The sequence below is a fragment of the Neomonachus schauinslandi genome, chromosome 13, assembly GCF_002201575.2.
Source record: "Neomonachus schauinslandi chromosome 13, ASM220157v2, whole genome shotgun sequence".
In the NCBI taxonomy this organism is placed as follows: Eukaryota; Metazoa; Chordata; class Mammalia; order Carnivora; family Phocidae; genus Neomonachus; species Neomonachus schauinslandi.
In genome coordinates this window covers 75907936-75929851 of record NC_058415.1, presented here as the reverse complement: position 1 = coordinate 75929851, position 21916 = coordinate 75907936, and the positions used below count along the sequence as shown (strand labels likewise).

General features: G+C 42.8%; 1 protein-coding gene across 1 annotated transcript in view; it reads right to left on the bottom strand.

Moving 5' to 3' along the window:
• Nucleotides 1-21916, bottom strand: part of PAPPA (pappalysin 1) — a 253181-nt gene that overhangs the window by 144839 nt on the left and 86426 nt on the right. The window contains exons 7-8 of the mRNA XM_044920426.1: nt 18282-18403; nt 10108-10606 (exon numbers count right to left, since the gene is read on the bottom strand). Coding sequence (XP_044776361.1) covers nt 10108-10606; nt 18282-18403 — 621 coding nt within the window. The remainder of the gene's footprint in view (nt 1-10107; nt 10607-18281; nt 18404-21916) is intronic.

The window sequence follows — 21916 nt, the reverse complement described above, 5'->3', positions numbered from 1 at the left end:
GAGGGTCCGAACAGAATGTCAGAGCTGAAAATGTGCTGCAGAGTCATCTACCTATGCCTTCATTTTACAGAAAGGAGGCTTGGGTCCACAGATGGGGAGTCTCGGGCCAGGGTCCCAGCAAAATTTTAGGAGATCAGTGCTGGAACCCAGGTCTGATTCCATGGCCAGGGCTTCGGGGGGATTTTTTTTTTTTCTTTAGCTCAGTTACAGAGATTACAGTGCAATTTGTCTTTCCTTTCTCCTAATCCGACACCGAACCTTCACAACTCTGGTTAGACTTTCACGGGAAACTGCTTCATGTGTGTGTCTGTACATGTCTGTGTTTTTGCCTCTCACACATACTCTCCAGACTGGCCCTGGCCAAGAACAAGCCTAATGAAAACCAAACAATAGAAAGAATCAGAACATTTGAAGCTTTATGGTTCCCCGGATTGCGTCGTGTTCTTGCAAGCCCATTATCTCACTGTTTTTTTTTTTTTTTTTTCAGGACACCCCTTGCAAGACTGCACCGACAGGAAACGTCACCCATTTTTTTCGAAGGGAAGAAGCTGAGGCTCAAACCACTGGAAGGACCCAGTCAGGGTCACACAGCTAGGCAGCTGTGTACTGGCCTACGAATCAGGTCTCTTAATTTCGAATTCAGCCTCTCTAAAGTAATGTCTGAGGTTCCTGTTAGAACAGACACAACATAAACCCACTAAGACCTGCCCAAAGGATTCTCATCATCTCTGAGCACAGACTGAATGGATTTTGTCCACTCTTCTTGCCAATCTCACTGGACAGTGTGAGATAAATTCCTCCATTCTTTCCACATCTGTAATTACTCTGATAGCTGTTATTTTCCTTCTCTTTCTTATTCATTTGTTTCCTTAAAAATCAGGAATTAGAGCAGCACAACCAAGTCCAGTCTGTCCTACCTACCCTCAGGGTGAATAGCGAAAGAACAAAAAGTAGGTGCTATCAAGACACTCACTGCAACCCCATTTCACTAACTCGTTGTTTTACAAAGGGACTCTTGACCTACCCCACCCTCTAATAACATACTAAATTAAAATCTATTCTTTGATTTCCAGAAATAACATTTCCGTCATTCCAAATATTCAAACCTGAAACTTGAAAGTCATTGGACAGCTCCTTCTTAAAACCCTTTCAAGCAATACATCACTAAATACTATTGATTCTACCTTTAAAACATACCTCCAATCCAACCACTTCACTATGCAAATAATCATAATCTCCAGTTTAGACTTGAGCAATAACTTCTGGATGGACTTTCTCTTTCTCCCTCAGTCCTTTCTTCACACAGTACCCAGATCAATTTTATAAAAAACACAGGTCTGATTGGTTTGTTCCTCTATTTCCCAACAAATAAACCCAAACTCCATAAAGTTGGCCACACCCCCTGCATAATCTGGCCTCTGTTTTCCTCTCCAGTCTTGACTTCTATATATATCCCCCCTTAATTCAAGGAGGGATTATACTCCATTATAATCTCATAATAATAATCTTCAGCTTGTAATTCTATTTTTATTTGAGCTATTTATTCAGCCCAGCCCTCCTATCCAACTGTAAGATTCAGAATGAACAAATTTATCAATGGAGCCTTGGGTCTATCACTTAACCTCTGTGGGTCTTCTTTAACATCTGTTAAAGAGACACTGTAACAACTCAGTTTAAAGTCCAGTGGTGCATCAGACTGACCCACAGAAATTTAGTTAAGTCATTTCAGTGGTGTTAGCACCAAACAGGAACTCTTCACGCTTTCAAAATCATGAAGGTATGGAGACAGCAAGCACTTCTATGGATACTGCTGCTGACCGTGGAGATCTATTGATTTTGCTAAATCCTTTGCTTACTCTAATATTCCCAGAACCCATATTTCATTCTAAGAGGTACTTGGCCTTAGACTGACAAGAGGGAGTCATAGGTAGATGATGCCCAGCTTCTAGAAATAGAGTAAAATTATGCTGACTATATAACCTGCTAGCCTGGGCTAGGAACAGAGGTATTTATTCTGGGCTTGGAGAGAAAGCACTTACTCCTGATGCTGCTCATCAGTCCTGGGGGCAGGACATCAGAATGCAGGAGAGGCCATGTTGGGTTGGCATGGAAAAAGGACCAACTCAGGAAGAGGTCTGACCTGAAGCATGCATTTCAGCAAAACATTAATGGAAACCACGCTGGTCTGATTATCTCCACACTTCATCAAGTCTCCTCCTCCTCATCTACTTAAACGTTCAAAAAACAAAGGAAAATATTTCTTCTCTTTTGTGTTCTTATTCTATTGCTCCTTAGAAACAAGAAAAGCTAATTGAAATATCTACTTTCTCCATCCATCAAGATGCCACCTTATGCTCTGCCTGTCGCAGCAATGATTATGCTCAGTCATTTGCCGGGAACAGCCTTTGGGGGTCAGGCAAGGAGATGTAAAACTTGACTCTAACATCTATTAATGGTGAGATCTTACTTAAATAAATGGCTTTACCTCTTTGAATCTCAGCTTCCCCATCTAAAAATAAGGCATATTGGTATCTATACCTCATTAGTAGGCTTATAAAAATACTGAGCATATCGGAAGTATTCACTACATGGTAGTTAGTAGTAGTGATGTTAGTGCTAGTGCTACTAAGTAGTAGGTGCTTATCTGCATATGTGATGGTGGTTAACACAGTGACTAAATTCAGGATCCATGGAGGACAGAAATTGGTTTGGTCTTCCTTATTGTATTTTCAGAATGTGACATGGTTCCCAGCCAGAGAGCATACTAAATCAGCATTTGAAAAATATATCAATGTATAAATGATTACACTGAGAGTAACTTCTTCACAAATGCTAGTTCTCTCTTGACTACCTATTCTACCCTATATTCCAATAACATTGATGGATAAGCAGGAGCACTGACATTAAAATCCCAGTGTAACAGATGGGAAAACGGAGACATGAAAAGCTAGACATAAATTAAAGACATTCATAGACAAGTCACAGAAGAGAAAGTATAGATATCCAGTAAATTTGAAAAGATGCTCACTCAAGATGTTCAGTCACAAGACCATAAATAGAATCCATGTTTTCAATCATGAAATGGACAAAGACAAAGCACTTTTGTTTTGCCAGGTAGTAGTGACAGTGAGGAACAGCAGGTCCTGCCACACACTGCTGGCAAGATATGACATAGTTCACCCTCTCAGAATACCAGAGGTTGTACCCACCAAAATGAAAAAGGCCCACAGATGACGACCCAGTAATACCATTTCTCAGTATCAACTCTAGAGAAATGCTCACATGTGCCTACAAGGAGGTTCCTATAAGGTTACTGACAGCAGCATTGGTTTGTAATAGAAAAATGTATGAAATAATGTAAAAGCCCGGCATTAGGGGTACAGCTAAATAACCTGTAGCATAGTCCCACTATGGAGTACTGTAGGGCCTTTAAAAGGAGTGAAACAGATTTAAGAACCAAAGTGGATAGATAGCCCAGATTACTATGTTCCTCCCTCAAAACTCCATGTTTGGTCTGTGACCAAACTTCTGCCATAAAGTATGGTATGTTGGTTTATTCATTCATTCATTTCTTTATCAATGTTTGCTGAGAATCTACCTGGTTTCAACCATCTGTACTAGGGCAAACCTCTTCAATGATCAATTCTTAATCATCTTTAAGGTCTCAGCTTAGACATTGCTTCTTCTGAGAAACATTCATTAACCACCTCAAGCTGGGGTAGATACTGTTCCTATGTTTTCCCACACCCCCTGTGCTCCTTGCCCTCGACTGCTTTTCATGTTGCAGAACAGTTACCTGATTCCTTGCCTGTTCAATCCCTTTAAACTGTGTGCTCATGAGGCTAGGAATCTGGGCTCTATTCCTAGTTCCAACATAGTCTATGGCACAGAACAGACACTTAGTAAATACTTGTTAAACCAAACAAGTATTACTGAACACAATTATATTTGATTTGCACTCTTTGGTTGATGAATGAATTAATAAATGGACACATACAAGAACAAAGAATGGATGCCTGGGTGACATAGAGAAAGCCAGGAAAAGAAGTGGGACTAAGAAAAACAATGAAGTGGTGACTCAGCTTGAGAGCCATAGAAACAGCATGAGAGAGCCACATGTGCCTTCAGTTGACCCTGATTTGGTCTAAACTTTTCCAATCCTCTGAGGCTTAATACGGCATCACATGTCGATGTTATGCTAAGATCTGGAAGCATAAGACCCATATTCCAAGAGGTTCCACTTTGTGTTACTGTTGACTCATTCTTCACTCATTCATTCAACAAGCATTCATGGAACCCTGATCCTGTCACATATGAGCATGCTAAATATTGTATTTAAGAATCTGAACCAAGTGAAGAAAAGGAAAAAAAAAAAAAGGAACAAAAACACAAGCACAGTTAAATATAAGACAAGCCAAACAGTGATCAAGGACCAAGGATCCTGTTATAAGACACCCATGTTCCAAACAGACTAGGAACTTAGTGATGGCAGTTCAGTTAGTCTTTATTATGAACCACTAAGAGACACTTCTGGTCTCTGTTCAAATATCACCTCATCAGAGGCCCTCCCTTACCACTTCTCTAAAGTCACTATATCCTACCCAACTGGGATATTATGCAATCGTTTCTGGTTTGTGTCTCCCAGCTACATTATAGGAATCAATGAGAGCAAGGGCCTTTCCTGCTCTGTTCACTACTGCATCCCTAATGCCTAGAAAGTAGCTGGGCTCATGATGGGAATCAAGAAATATTTGCTAAGTGAATGGATTGATAAATGAACTAAAGTTTTTGAGCTGATTGGTGGGGTTTCTCAGCATGTAGAGTCCAGAGTCCGATCTGGGATCTGATTTATAAAATCTGGACTCATATTCACAAGAAATTCCACTCAGATCATATAAATGTATCCTTTCCTTATGCTTATTCATTTCCCCTAAGAATTGTATTAAGAATGCCAAGAAGCTGAGGCAAAATGGACAGAGATTGTGTTGGCAGGTTAACAGGTCTGAACGTGAGAGAAAAATTAATAGAATAATTAATTGAGATACACATATAAGCCAATTGGGAGAAGTGACTTCTAAGAATATTTCTAGTTCTAAATCAGAAATACTAAGAGAGAGGCACAAACATACCTGTTCAACCAGAGAACGAATGACTAAGAGCACTAGCTTTGGAGTTGATGGATTTACATACAACCCCCCTAGGCAGGTTGACAGCTGTTTAAAGCCTGAGTGCCAGGTCCTCATTTATAACCTGGGAAGAAGACTACCTACTTTGTGGAGCTGCTGTGCAGATCAAATCAAATGAGACTACTTAAGTAACACCCTTAGTAAGTTCTTGACATATAGTAGGTGCTCAGTAAATTATAGCTCCTCCATTTCTCTTCAACCACTAAACTCCTTCCCATTCTTCATTCAACAGCCATTCAAAAATATTCACTGTCTACTTTGTACCTGGAATTGTTCTTGGCACTTGGAAAGCACTAGCAGACATACAGGAAAAAAAAATCCACTCCTCAGGAAGTTTATATTCCTTAATTGTACCTCGGCTCTTCCAAGTTTGGGTTAGAAGCCACTTTTTGTCTATGTCTTTGCCTTCAGCGCATTACTATACTGCGGTAACACTGCTTCCCTCTTTCCTCACAGTGTGGGCACCATGAGCTCAGACTCCATGCCTGTCCTGGCACCACGGTATCATCATTTCCTAACAATACATGCTACCTGATGGACACTGCTAAATATTTGCTGAATGAATTGATGATGGATAGATGCATAGATGCATAGATGAAAAGAGTGAGCTGCTATTCATTGTTTCTGGTTTGCTTTATACCTCAATTTCTCTAAGAAAAAAAAAAAAAAGCTTAGTTTTGTCCAGAGTCTTTACTTCTTTGAGAAATCTAAAGATTCTATGCAGACCCAAGGAGCACAGTGGCCAGTACAAAAGCACCTGGCAGTCAAGTTGAGAAACAGAAGCTTCCCTGTTCTTTCTTCCCAGCCAGATACATAAGGAACTGGCCATGTAACTGTGTTGCTGGACTCCCAGAGTGGGTCATAGTAACTGATTGAGGGCTGGTGGCTCGTGAATCATATCCTATCTTCCACTTGCTGTATCTCAAACTTTAGCCAGCTTGGATGAATGTCTGAGCTCTAGAATTCTGCCTTTGCCTTATTACAGCAGAAGGCAATATGGTGCTTTGGTTGAGAAGGTGTTATTTGGAATTAGATGTGGGTTTTAATCCTGGCTCTGCCATTACCAGCTGTATTAGGTTGAATAAATCGCTTTCCTGAGCTTCAGCTTTTCCTCTGAGCTTTACCTCATAAATATTTGGCAAGGCACTTAAAGCAGAGAGAATACTCAGCAAATGGTTGGCATTATTGTTATTTTTATTATTATTGTCCACACACTACACATTGTACTAGGGCATCCCAGTGAATCAGTGAGGTCCCCTCTGGGTACTGATTCTTAAAAACAGTCTCTGCTAACTCCCTTTTACTGGCTTTTTAAAGGTCCCTTTTACTACAAAAAAAAGTGGAATGAATCACCTGTCACCTAAGGACGATGTCTACCCACAGAGAAGAGTTTAATGTGTCGCCCCCCCTCATTTTACAAAGAGGGAAACTGAAGAGCAAGGCCATGATGCAATGTGTCTGAACAACATATGGTGAGTTAGTGGCAAAGTCACTGCTGGTCCCCTTTTCCTCCACCAATGTCACTTGTCATTCAAAGGACAGGTTTCCATGGAATGGAGAAGTTCCATATTTCTTCCTCTTCCTGGCCAAAAGTAATCAGTCTCCTAGAAGTGTCCATTGGGTAAGCACAGAAGCCTCTCCCTTCATCAATGTCATACCTTGGGAAACTATCTCCAGTATAGATAAAGGAAAGAATAAATATTTTTGTTGAGAGAAAAAAATGAAGACAAAGGTCAAAGGGAATCATGTAATGGGTTGGGTCAGGGAAGAAAAAGAAAGCATTTTTTTTTCTCTCTCCTCTTTTTCTCCAAAACAGTCTTTATATAGAACTTGTATAAGAGCCAATTTATTTGATATGGAAAAAATGTGAAAGCAGCAAAATACACCACACAGACCACACCACACCACACACACACACACACACACACACACACAAAGAGGTATTTGTGTTGGAGTTCAGAACTCGAATTACCAAGAGATAAAGGGGTTGAAATGGTAGGTTGACTTGGAATGATGTTTTACATTTTTTAGAGTCTCAGAGAACATTCAGGTCAGGAAATGTAGCTCAACCTAGGTCTCCAGTAAATTCCTTGGGACTCGAGAAAGACATAGAGGAAGTCAGTGAAAGCCTCAGTCTAGCCCATGTGTCTGAAACATCAGAGTAGGGCCTAAGAAAGATTTGTTGAGTGAATGAAAGAACAAATGGAGCATAAGAGTGTGTGTCTGAATAGTGGTGGTTCTGGAAGCAAAGTGGGACAGGACTGGGTGTTTTTAACCATGTGGTTAAGGGCTTCAGCACTGAAGTGTGAGTGTCTACAGGAAAGGAGCCGGGTCATCCCTGAAATACCTAGCTCCCAGTGAACACTCTGGCACACAGAATGTTCTCAAAACAGATTTGTAAATTGAATGAGTATTGGGAAAGAGACCTTGGAAGTCCCTGAGCCTTACAGATCACTTACAGCAGCGGCTATTAAACTGTAGCCAGCATTCGAGTCATTTGGGAAGACCCCATATTTGAGTTTCTGATTCAGTTGTCTGGGCTGGGATCTAAGGACTTGCCCTAAGTTCTCAGGTCTTGCTGCTGCTGGTCTGGGGCCCTACTCTGAGAACTGGCAGTGGCTCTTAAACATGGTTCCACATTATAATCATCCAGTGAGATTTTAAAAGTTCTGATGGCCCAGCTTTATCCCCCTTACCAGTTAATCGAGTACCTGGGGCAGTGGGGGATGGGGTTGGAGAGGGGATGCTGGGGAAACACAAGAGATTTTTAAATGTCCCAAATTTCCATGACATGCATCTAACTTTGAGAACCCCCAGTCTAGTACAATCTCCTCTTTATAGATAAAGGCCTCAGAAGGCCAGAAAGGGTAAGCGACTAGCCTAAGATCCTAGAGCAATTTCATGACTATCTGGGAATGGAACTCAGGGGGCTCTCAATTCTTCAGTTGAATTTCTACCCATCCACATTTACCAACCCAACCCATGTCAGCTCTTACAGGCGCACAACTCCAGGCAAAAAATGAAAGCTGTGTTTAAACTGAGAGTTTAAGGCATCTATGACTTCTTCTCTCCATTGTTTTATAAAGAAATTTTAAGTGGATGCATATTTATAGAACTTTACCACTCTAGACAAGCAAGAAGATGAAAGAGACAGAGTTATGGAATATTTTCAAGGCAAGATGATCCTTTAAATTTTAAGTACATTCTCAAACACAAACCAAGTGTTCCCTCTGAGTTCTTGAACAGATGTTCTTCATCTCTGAGTCAATGAATGGGCAAGGGTCCGCTTGTGATGTGCACGTTAATTGCTGGCATGTAAAAGGGAGTGCTGGTAAAGTGTTTGAAAGTGGTTCTAACTCTTAAAAAGATTAAAAGTTTCCTCCAAAATTTGGTTTCTATTAATGATTGGCTCAGCAAATGTTTTCACGTAGACAGAGCAGAGATTGGATCTTATATCATCTTAGAACCAAAGAAAGTGCCACAAGAGGCGCATAGAAACCATTGACTTGAGCATTTTCATCACACAGAAGAGGGAAGTAAGGCTCAAAGAGATTGACGGATTTATCTAAAATTAGTAAGTGGACTGGCTGGAGCTGAACACAAGGTATCTGACTTCTGAGCTATTGTTCTCTCCAGTACTCAAAGTGTTCCCGACCCATATCCCTTGCACATAGTAGATGTTCAACAAACGTTTGGTGATTAATTTCGTAGACTCTTGGTACCCAAGTTAGGTCGGTTAGATTAAGCAGAAGTTGAAACCACATCTTTAATTGAACACTGGTTGAAGGTACTGGCTTAGGAGTTAGGACAGAACCTTGATCTTACCACTCTCTAACTATGTGATCTTGGACAAGTGACTTCACATCTCTAAGCTGTCGTTCCCTTCTTTGTAAAACAAGAAGGATAATTGGGTTGTGGTTATGGAGAGGATGAAATGAGTAAAAGATGCAAAGATCTCAGCCCACTGTCTGGCATATAGGCAAAGCACTAATGAGGTCACTGTAAGGTGGCCTCTTTCCTAAAACATAAATCCTGAGGATGTTTGAGGAAGAGATAGCTTGAGAAATGAATATTAAGGGCAAGCACTATCTCACATAAAAGCTGTGAGTATCCCAGAAGGCTCCTGGAGACCTAGAGCTACAAGGGCTCTTAAGGATCAAATGAGTTTGAACCTCTCTTCCACTTCAGAAAAGGGAACCAAACAAGGACTGTGACTAGTTATGTTCACCTTCCAGGAACATTCTCATGCAAATATGCGGAAACACACTCAATTTCTAGACATCCTGCTATAACTTCACGCCCTTTTCACTCACTGAAAAAGCAATCACAATGCATGAATCTTCTTCAATTAAATATAAAAACGAGGGGTGCCTGGGTGGCTCAGTCAGTCGTTAAGTGTCTGCCTTCGGCTCAGGTCATGATCCCAGGGTCCTGGGATGGAGCCCCACATCTGGCTCCCTGCTCCACGGGAAGCTTTCTTCTCCCTCTCCCACTCCCCCTGCTTGTGTTCCCTCTCTCACTGTCTTTCTCTGTCAAATAAATAAATAAAATCTTTAAATAAATATATATATAGGAAATCACTAGCAAACGTCAGTTCTTCCAATTTCATGAGTAACACATGACTTTCTCGTTGCTAATCTTACTCAGCCTCTTTCATTTTATCGTTGGGGAAACTAAGAGAGGTCTGGGAGTCTTAGCATTACTTTAGAGCTCTCACCAAAAATCCAGGCTTTCTGGTTCCTTGTGCATTGCCATTCCCACCATATCAACCCTGCCGTGTTAGGACAATTCTACCGTCAATGCCAGGTTATGAATCCCTAGAAGTAATGAACCTTCTTCTAGGGCAGGCCTCTCTGAGCCTCCTTACATTCGTCTGCAGCCCACCCATCTGACCATCTCCCTATCCAGAGAGTGCACTTACGTGTCCGTGAATCTTCTACTGAGGTGTAGGAGGGAGGCCACATCCACATGGAGAGGAGGGTCCCGGACCACCTTGTACTGCAGGGGCTTACACTCTAGACAGAGTGGGCTGTCTGCAATGGAGGTCAACATGGCCGCATCAATCTCTAGGTGCTCATCCAATGTGTAGATCTGGATGCCGTATACCTCCTCACCCACATCCCGGAGTTTGATGGTCAGTGGGACATCGCAGAAGACGTTCTGAGGGCCCAGAGAGATGTTCTTCCCACTGACAGTTAACAGTTTGATGTCATTGACAGCCCCACTAGAGTCCCAATCAGTGGAGACAAAGGTCACCCAGATGGTTAAAGACTCAGGGACCAAGGGGTAGCGGAATTCCAGTTCAAGGTAGCAGCCTTGTGGCTCAGGGCAGGCTGGAGGGACTGTGTGTGGGTTGACAGCTGAATTTGGGCTCCAGGTGCGGACACTGGACTTACAGGGCTGTTCAACATCTGGATGACCTATGGAGAAGAGATGAGGGTATGAGTTCCTGAAAGCCCTGTAGACACTAGGAGAGACTGGCCTGACTTGAGCTCAGAGAGAGGGGAAAGGAGAAGATTCTCAGTGTTCTAGTGAATCAGCTGTATGCATAGCACCCAGCTCGTCTCCACCCCTGCAATACAGATCTTGAATGAATCACCAAACATTTGGTCAAAACTACATTCAATAAGTATCTTACTCTTTAGTGAATGCCCCAACTTTCCTTCTTCATATCCTACTTGTAGGCTTTGCTGCCTTAGATGGAAAGAAGGGAGGGACACACATTTGCCAAACACCCATATGTCCCCTGAACTTGCTTACTTCTTGCAAAGACTCATCTCAGAGGTGAGGCAACTAAGGCTCAGAAATGTGGAGTGAACTGATCAAAGTCTCACAGCTTGATGTGAAGGTCAGCATTAGAACCCACTGTTGTCTCATCTTGAAGTTCATACTCTTTATTCTCCCTACTGCATGCAGAGGCCACTAAAATAAACTAGGATCCCTGCAGTATTGCTTTCAGTACAACCTGCATGAAATGACAGAAGAACCAGAAACCTTCAGCAAAGAAGAGGTGAGCACAGATCATTTCTCCCCTTGGACTGAGGATTCTGGGAGGAAACTGTCTAGAACCATGAATGACAGAGCTGGAAGGCGGCCCTGGAGCCATCTTATCTCTCCTCTTAAGCCACATGAGGTCATTCCATACCACTGAGCTCCTCAGAGCTCTGTCCGGTCTGACTCAGGAAGGGGAGGGTTGGGTAAGGTGGGGAGGCAGGGGGTGGGGGGGGAAAAGGAAGGAGGGATTCTTCTACTTTTTCCCTGGGGAGACAATGCCTCATCCCCACTGATCTCAGCCTGCAGCGACTTCTGAATTTTTCTCTGCTGAGATCATTAGTCCTAGACCCTCAGAGAGCTCTCCTTTGCACTGCTAAGAAAAGTAATCAGGACTCAGTGTAGTGATTGGCTCTAATTTGTTTAAGGAGTCTAGCAAGAGATACAGATCAGCTGGTGATGGTAGGATGGAAGATCTCAAATTGTCCTATTAGCTACATTTTTTTTTTCTTCTTTTACATTGCTGGTTGGTGGGAGGTGGGATGCTGGATATTTCTAAAGCAAAAGAGAAAAGGCAATCTCTGTCTGAAATGGCTTTGTGGTACTGTTACAGTATCATAGGAATCACAATATGAAAACCAGAAAACCATTTTGGGTGGGAAAGCTACTACAGTGAAGGCTATAAAAATGCCTCCAATCTCTGTGTCTCTGCCCAGCCAAGGGAGAAGAGAGAAAACACCAAGTGGAAATGAAGAGAAGAGAACAAGGAAATAAAGGGAATGGAAGAGTGTGAGGAAAATTCCAAAGACTTTTTAGATATAACACATCAGAGCAGGAAGAGATGGATAGGACTACAGGATTCTCTCCAGCACTCCTTGGCAAGGTCCATCCATTATCTGCAGCAAAGGCTAGTTAGAAGTGACCAGTGGTTAAAGTCAAAGCCTCCTTAATGAGGCTGAAGCTTTTCTTCCTGTAGACTCTTCAACTCAGTGGAGTTCCTGATTTTCTTAACTTTGTGGGGTATTGGCACATACATATCACTTATTCACAGAGCTTTACTGAGGGTAGCATTTTAGTTTGTGTGAGGCACATTCCCTAGCCATTAATTTATTCATCTGATTGTCACCAAGATCTCATAAGACAGTTATGTTTTTGCCTCTTATCCCTCTGTTTCACTCAATTTCAGGTAGCCTTTATTTAATATAGCGCCTGGTCCACAGACAGTGACCAAAGTGGACATTCAATAAATGTTTGTGAAATGAAGAATCTCCTATCTTGTTAATATTGGGTTAAAAAAGTGAGAGCTTGGGGCGCCTGGGTGGCTCAGTCATTAAGCATCTGCCTTCAGCTCAGGTCATGATCCCAGGGTCCTGGGATTGAGCCCCGCATCGGGCTCCCTGCTCAGCGGGGAGCCTACTTCTCCCTCTCCCACTCCCCCTGCTTGTGTTCCCTCTCTCGCTGTGTCTCTCTCTGTGTCAAATAAATAAAATCTTAAAAAAAAAAAAAGCGAGAGCTTCATGGAGCTTTGACTCCTGCTGACGGGGAGTGCCTGGTGAGCACTCCACCCCTTCACACACTTTCTCCTGGACCTGTCAAGAGATGGTGCCATCTCTCTCCCTTCCTTGGAGAAAATGACTATCAGTGGTGGGAGCCACAGGAGAGCAAAGATGACAAATGGGTTTGGCTCCTGCCTTCTCCCGAGTTTCTTGTTAATCAACAGAGGGACTAAATGCTTTCCGAAAGACAGGAAGGTGAGCCTGGACATGACACTCAAGGAAATAAACAGGAATGGAGATCTTAGCAAAGCTTGTGCTTGTCTGGTTATCAGAGATAAACTTTTCCATGTAAAAAAAGAGCCTCAGGGGTGTGCTGAGTCCAACCATCACCAATGCAGCAGTCCCTTTACCCATACCTGGTTCCACGAACTGACCATCCCCTAGGCGCGCGGCACTGCGCCCAGCACATTACATGCCTCAGCTCTCTTCGTCCTGGCAGTAAGTCTATGGCACAGGTCTTACAAAAATCATTTCACAGAAGAGGGAACTGAGATTCCGGTGGTCAAGTCACTCCCTGATGGGGAATGGAATATATGTGATACTGTTGGTCCAGGGAGCATGCCAAGCTTTGAAGCAATGGAAGCTGGGTTAGAGCATCAGCTATAGAGCTTCTCATCCCATCACCTACTCTGATGATACTTACCTCACAGGGGTGCTGTAAAACTCGAATGGGATGGGATATTAGTAAATGCTCACAAATATTTAGCTTTGTTATGAAACATAGGGAAGAATTAATAGGGAAAAGCTTGGGAGGAAGAGGTAGTCCAAGCAAAGAGAACAGCTGAGAGAGACGGGAAGGAAGATGACTATGGTTTTGAGCACAACGGGAGAGCGGCAAGAGATGAGGCCAGTAAGCTAAACAGAACCCAGATCACAAAGGGCTTATAGGTCATTTTAAGGAATCGGCATCTTATACCGAGAAGGATGGGGGGATAGTGAAAAACTGTAAGCAAACAAGTGAGAATTGTTTTAGAAAAACCACTGTTCAGAGTCATAGACACTACCTATCCATCTATGTATTCATCCATGTGTCTATCTGTCCACCTGTCAGTCCGTCCATCCATCCATCCAAAGAATAATTATTGACTGCCTGGTCTGTGTCCAGTGTTAGGCTAGTACCTAGGGAAACAAGTTTCTACACATACGGTCTCTGACCCCATGGAGCTTCTAGTCTAGTGACACCAGGGGAGAAATGGCTGTACTAATGTAGATAATCGTACCTGTGGCTTGGACAAGGGAACATCAGAGGAGTTGACAACTAACCACAGTGCCTAAGGGGGAAAAAAGAACAAGGCTGGAAAGTTGACCAGGCATGACCCTTCTCCCTGCAAGTGAGGCAGGGAGAAGGGCAGAGGAAAAGGGGAAGGGAGGGGAGGGGAAGCAAGGAGGGAGGGAGGAAAAAAGAAGGAAGGGGGAAGAAAGAAAAGTGCAAAGGTACTGTTACTTCATCGTTAATACATACCCTTTTGTATATATGGTGACTAAATGAAAAGTCACATGTTTATATAAGCTGTCCACTAGAAATGAGGCCATATAAGTGTGTGAAATATACTTATACATACTTATGCTGATTTAAATTTACATTTATGAAGATCCATACAGACATCTATTATATATCTTTGTGTATATACACTGCAGCTGTTGACACAAATATAGTTATAAAAACTTGGTGCCGAGTTTTTTCCAGATGATTACTTCAGTACACCTGAAATATTCTAGGCAGAAAAATGGGGAAAGGACTCACAGAAATATAAAAAATGAAAACAGCTAGTGCCAGGTGTTCCTCTCTCATGGAAAACCCAACATTGCAATGCATTATGTTTGTATACGTGATCTTAATTGAGATCTGAGTTGACGGGGTCTAGCTATCAAAGTCCTAGGTAGCAAGTGTCCATGGTATTGAGCACCTCAGGAAATATTCATCTATGAAATACAGTTTTTGCTCAAGAGATACAAAAACAGGGTTTCTTTTGCATCCAACCACTTTCTGTGGCCAAAGGCAAGAATTTCTGTGACTGTATTTACCTGAAGTTCACGGAATAGAGTTAATGGAAGATAGTGGATATGCAATAAATATTTGTTAAATGAAAAAACCTTCTATCTTACTAATAAGGAGTTAAAGAAGTTACAATTCCATGGAATATTAGAGCTAGAGAGGACATTTATTCTGTGCATGAGATGCTCTCTTCAGAGAAGCTAAGTGACTCATTCAAGGGCACAGAGCACATTGATGGCAGGTCTTGGACCAAGGTCCAGTCCTCTTCACTCCCCCCACCCCATACTCTTTCCCTAACCCCAAAGATAGGTCTGGCATCGCTCATGGATTTGGGAGTTTTATGTTAGTTTGGGAAGTCCAAAAACTTAAACACGCGAAGATAAATAGGATGAAAATGAGTTGAGAAATAAATTGCAGAGTTTGGCTCATGGAAAAGTTTATTTCTTCAAGGATATTAAAAGGGTCTGAGCCAAAAGGATCACAGAGCCTGTAATAGGATGCTCTAAAAAAAGAACAGTGTCTTTTCCTGGACTGCATGCACTAAATTTACATATCCTGAAGGAAAACCCAAGGCTGCTGGGTTTCCTTGCATGCCTGAGTCAGCTCAGGGAACCAGGGGGCTCAGCACTTCCAGATGAACTCTACTCTGCATATCATGCTTTAAGAGGGTCAGGAGCAAACCATGAATTGACTTATCCAATTGACAGTTGGGTTGGATGGAGGTGTGGGGAGATGTCTGAAAATTATTTCATTCATGTAGCACGTAGAACAAACCAAGATGGTTTTAGCCAGATAAGTCTTGGGGGACAGTCTTGCTGATTCCACCTCCCAAATATCTCTCAATTCCATTGACTCTTCTCCATTTCTCACAGCCGTGGACCACACCCAGGCCACCACCATCCCTCTCCTGGATTCCTGCAACAGCCACCCAGCTGCTCCCTTTCCTCCAGCACACCCATCCCCAGACTCTTCACCACAGTCTTTATAACACACACATCGCACCATGCCCCAGACCTCCGCCAAAGCATGTGGTAGCTCCTTGCTGCCCTCAGTATAAACCCATCTTCATCCAGTCATTATAGAACACCCAGTCCAAACTCCCCCTACTCCACACCTCACGTTTCATGCTCCAAACCCACTTAAGCTCTCGTAGCATTATTGAACAGCTTTCATTTATGTGGGTTATATCTACTGGTAGTTACCATGTTATAAATGAACACTGAGGAACTTTAAACACAAGAACACATAAGCATGTGCTCTGTTAGCTATCAGAGCAGTAATAACATCACATTCCACGTAGCCACTGGAACGCTCCACTGCTCTCTCAGGAGAGAATGGGAGTGAAAATGGTAAGCAATATCATAGCATTATTATGAAAATAATTTTGGATTTTGAGGATACCCTTAAAAGTCTCCAGGAACCCCATAAGCCTCCAGATCACACTGAAAAAAAAAAACCCACTGCTCTAAACATACCAAACTTTTTTCATGTTCTCAAATGTGCCTTGCTCGCTGGGGTGGTGACATTTCCCGGGTGGTATCAGTTCTGGATGAGGTCAGCTTCTTCCTAATTCCCCTGGCACTCTGTGCTTCAGTTATCATGGGCCTTGCTGCACTTGATGGTGGATGGGAACCACCTTTTTACTCATCCGACTCCCCTGTTAGATGGTCAGCTCTCTCTTGGCCATGTACCAAGCATGGTGCCTGGCATGTAGCTCCTATGGTGGCCATAGATGAGACTGGTTCACTCTGCATGGACACAATTTGTCAGCTGGCAGAGACATGACCTTTCTTCCATGAGAACCCAACGTGGGTTCTGTTGGGATAGAAAAGTCATGATTGTAGATTTCAGGAAGAACTTTCTAACAAATGGAGTTAGAATGGAAGGCCCAGGAATGTACATGCTGGTGCTAGGAGACCCTGGGTGAGGGAGGGCACCAGGGGGATTCCTGCACTGGGTGGGAACTGGGGCTAGATGAGCCAGGCCCCCCTTCCAAGTCTGACAGCCTGTGATCCTGGGGGCCTGAGCTGAGGGCTTCTCCCAGACATCCCTCTCACTTTACATTCCAGATGGATTTGTTTAGAGTTCCCGAGTTCAGCTCTCATTTTTATTTTAAGCTACTTTAGAAGATAACAAAGTACAGTGCTGTCATTTTTCTCCTTCACTCTCCTCTCTGATCCTTCTCCCTTGCTTTATTCTCTGGCTTTTTCTTCTCAACCTTCTTTCTAAAAATATAAAAGAAAACGGAGGGAGTTCTTGCTGAACCTCAGGGAGGAATCAGATTCTGCTCTCTCTGATGGCTGGAGTCCCCACCCAGGAACCATGGACGAGAGCTGCCTGCACAGGAGCAAGAGACACTGGGGGTGGAGCATAAGCTCTGAGGGCACGGGAAAACATGGGGTCTCTGCCAGCCGGGCTTCGGGCACTAGAACTGAGCCCTAAAGAAGGGGATATTGTGGAAGGAAACTGAGTAGGCAACTTTCCACGGGGTTCTCTAAGTTCCAAGTGGCTGCTGTCGGGGTCAAGTGCTGGTGGAACAAAGCATTGTGCTAAAGGCACTCTCTTAAATTCTGCAGAAAACCCAGTGAGTCTGGCAGTGAGCGGGGCCATAAGAGAGCACAGAGACTGCTGGCCCTTAGGAGGGCCTGGGAGACCCCCGGGAAGGGGAGGGTCCGGTCATGGGGAGAGCCCACCAACAGTGGCAATGATGAGGTGCTTCCCTCCAGTGTCTTGCTGATAGATGGATCCCAAAAAGGAGGGTACACGGCAGAAAACTTCAAGAGGGATATTTGTGGCATGTGTGTGGATGTCCTGGATCTTCCTAGCAACAACTAAAGAAGACAAAGACTACTGAAAACTTGACCCCTCCCCCAGGTATGTGTGCTGATTCTAAGGTGATCTGTGCACCAACAGGCCGTCAGGGTCTGGAGGCACACATAAACACACATACACACCATGTCTTTATCAGATGTGTGGCCTCGGGCACTTGTTCAATATCTCAGCATCTTTGCTTCCTCGTATGTAAAGTGGGATGACATACTTAAGACAGTGCAGGAGTTCAAAGGACATGTGCTGAATCGATGCATGAATATTGGCCTTGATCTTGGGCTGAGGGCACAAACTTCCAGTTGTATGACGAATAAACACTGGAGTTCTTATCTACACCATGGTGACTATAGTTAACAATACTCTATCATATACTTGAAAATTGCCTAGAGGGTAGTTCTTACATGAGCTCACAAACAGACAAACAAAAAGTATGAGATGATGGATGTGTTAACTAACCTTATTGTGCTATAATCACTTTGCAATAATACATGTATCAAATCATCACTTTGTACACCTTAAACCTATACAATGTTACATGTCAATTATGTCTCAATAAAGCTTAGGGGAAAAGACAGAAACAAAGTAAATTGGCCTTGTCAGGCAATCGTAAGATCAAATGAGATAGTATGCAGAAAAGACTGTTAAAATCATAAAGCTCCATCTACATCAAAAGAGTTGTTCTTTGCACCCCCAATCTGTAAGTGAGCTTCCAGACTGGCTTACCTTCTGCTTCTCGAGGACTCCAGTGTCCTGATGGGCCACAAGGCATTGGGGAGGAAGCATTGATGGCATACTGCACCAGGATTCTCCCTTCCAGGCAAAGGTCACATGCTGATCCCAATTCTCTAGGAGGCCAAGGAAAGAAGGGAAATGCACCGACTTAGGAACAGTTGAATGAGCTCCTGATCCAGCTAGGCCTAAGGCACCAGGGCAGAAGACATAACAATTCCTTGTTACCCCCATCCTCCTTATCCTTGCCAAAGTTTTCAGAATACGACCATGAGTGAAATTCCTCCCCATTGCCCAGCAAAGATCTTGTTTGGACTTATGTGGCTTCTGTCCTGATGGTAGATATACTTCTTTAATTTCAAGCAGTACAGAATCAACAGGCCAAGGACTTACTACCCATACTAATCTTAGTTTCATCAGACATCCAAAGCTCTACTGAGGATTTGATGTGTGGTTGTGAAAAAATCTTTAGCTCCATTTGACCTCAAATTTTATTCTTTTAACAGTGTTTGTCAGGTACCTCCCATGTGCCAGGCACCATCCTGTGTCCTAGGTATTAAATAAAAAGAAGGCACGATTCAGTTCCTTCATCTGAAAATGAGTTGGCTGAACCAGATGATACCTATAGAACCTTCCAGGCCTGACATTCTGGGAATGGATGAATCACCTCTGATTTAACAGTCAAAAGCAGCTTCCTTACCACGGCATCTAATTCATTTTAGCAGCTTTCCAAGGGGCAAGCCAATCCCTTGAAGGGAAGAGCTCCAGAAGTGGAATATTATGGTGGCTTCCTCTACTGTCAAGTGTCTTATGTATCTGGATTCAATCTCCCCTTAGCCACAACAGCGTCTGGGATCTTGCTTCTTCTCCAGATTTGGCATCTGTTTAGAAGGCAGCTGCCAGGAGGGGAGAGGGATCAGCCCATTATTTCTCAAAATGCAATGGTCCTGCCAACACCTTTTTCATCATTCCTAGAAGGACCTTTATCCTTTAGCTACCTGAAAGATGCAATGGAGGAGCCTTATAGCTTTTCCCTCATAGGGAAGCTCTGTAGCCCCTGGGTTCACATGGTAAGAAAGAGTACACTGGTGAGCATCAGTCTGCTGGTGTTCCCTGTTCCTCCTCCACACAGCTGCCAGGGAGCTCATCCCCAAACCTATAACTGAACAGATCATTCTCCTGATTATCTGCATATATGGTGGCCAACATATGCAGAAGGACGGATGGATGGACAGATGAGTAGCTGAGTGGATGGGGGGGGGGGGGGGTGGCTGGCTGGATAGATAGATGGATAAATACCAGTCACTGAGACATGTTGCTAAGACTCATAACTAACCTAGTCTAGACTCTCAAATTGTAGATTTTGCATCCTCAGCTTTATCAGTGTTAATATGAAATCATACATAGGTAGAAATTTTGCAAGTACATTAATATCCAGTGAAAGGAGAATGATGAAATAGTCTAAGATTAATATGTTCAATGAAATGGTAAGCAGTCGTTACAAAAATATTCTATGAAATCTCATGGAAAATGTGTAAGATACAATGTTCAGTGAAAAAATCATATTCAAAACTGAATTTAGAGCAGCTTCTCAATGCTGTCCAAATAACTTCAACATGACAAAATATCAACAGCAGTTTCTGGGTGGTGGAATGAATATAGGATGATTACCCTTCCCTTTTTATTCCTTCTGGTTTTCTGAATTTTCTATATATTTTGAATACCTATGAATTACTCCGGGACTAGCAACAATAATAATTATAGCAATACACTTGCAGGTGGGGAATGAGGAGTGGAGAAGGAGACCTCCTCACTCTGGAGGGTGGAGTTCCATTACAACAACCACAATCCATGCCTAGCTGCTCAGGGTCACATGACTGGCTCTATGATGACAATGAGATTATAAAAGTTCTGGGATGGAGTCAGGAACCACATGGACCTTAATGGCTACTGAGCCTTTCTTTCTGCTTCTTTAGATGCTCTGTTTTAGAGGATGGTCATATAGTCCCCTGTACATCAGTTCGTGACACATCCTAGGTTTCTAATAAATACTTTGATGAGTGACTAAACCATCATCCACCTGACAGTAAATATGCCTAGTTTGCACAGAGCTCCACAAAGTACCTTCCCTCATATTCAGTCACTGATTCACATATTCATTCACTATTTCATCTGTTCATTCAGTGAGTAGTCATTGAACCGCCTCTAGTTGCTAGCACTGTACAAGTTCCAGACTTTGACTATCCAAGGGGAAGTAAATCAGGTGTGCTAGCTACACCTCATAGAGCTTGCAGCCAGATGGATAGTATATAAACAGATAAGTAAATAGATATAAAATTATGGGTTCATTAAGTTCTAGAAGGAAAGTAAATGGATGATGTAGGCAAGAATACTGGTGGGGGAGGTACACTGGGCTAATTAAAATTGAAACAGTCATGAAAGACCTTAGTGAGGGGATGTCGTCCATGGTGAGAGCTGAAGGATGACATAAAGAGTGGATATAAAGCATTCCAGGGGCAGTCTCAGGTGTGTAAAGGCCCTACACAGGAAAAGGCTTGGTCTGTAAGGATCCCAAAGGAAGTCTGAGTGACAGGAGTTATGAATGAAGGAAGGAGTGTTAAGAGAGGCAGCTGGACAAGTAGGCAAGGACCAGATCATGGAGGTCCAGTAGACCACCTGGAGATTGTACATAAAAGAGTTGGGAAGACACTGGAGCCACTCTAAATCAGGGAGTGACAGGATCTAATTTACATTTTAAAAAGACTGGTCTTCATGCTGAATGGAAACATGGATTGAGAAAAGAAGGACTAAAGTAAAGGCAAAGTAGGCAACTAAATGCAATGGTGTGATTCTGGGCAGTGGGTGATGTTCCCATTTCACAGATTAGGAAATAGAAGATCATGAGTACAAAGTAATCATGCCAAGTTCATAGCTTGTAAAGTCATTGAGTAGATACAGGCTTTACCAAAATCAGGCAGCATCCTACACATCCAGGGAGTATATGTTTTCTTATGTTTGGCATTTATTTGATTTTTATTTGCACCTGTATCTACACAGACACACACACACACACAGACACTGAAATCACAGTAGTACAAGATGCTAACACTGGAAGAGATCATCTTTCTTACCCACCTTCCATGAGAATCAAAGCCTAAAGCTCAAGTCTGTGCTAATAATACAGCACCCAGCAGCCACATGTGGATCTTTGAATTTCAATTAATGAAAATTAAATAAATTTAGAAATTCAGTTTCACACTTGTCACATTTCAAATGCTCCATAGCCGATTGGCTAATGGCTACCATATTGGACAACAGAGATACAGAACATTTCCATTACAGCAGAAGTCTTATTGAACAGTGTTTCTTTAAGATACCCACTGCGTGTGATGAGTTAACTTCTCTCCTGCGCATCTAGAATGGTACTCGTTATGCACCATTCTTGGGAGAATTGAGAAAACAGTTACTCTAGTCATTTTCTGTGTTCTGAGATTTGGGATAGGGAGCTTGGTTGAGAAAGGCCAGATGACTTTTGGCTTACAGATCAGAAAACTGAGGCTAAAGAGGAGGAGGAAAGGAATGAGGTTGCAAAGACTTCAGACCCAGGTCTTTTGGGTCTTAGTCCAGAA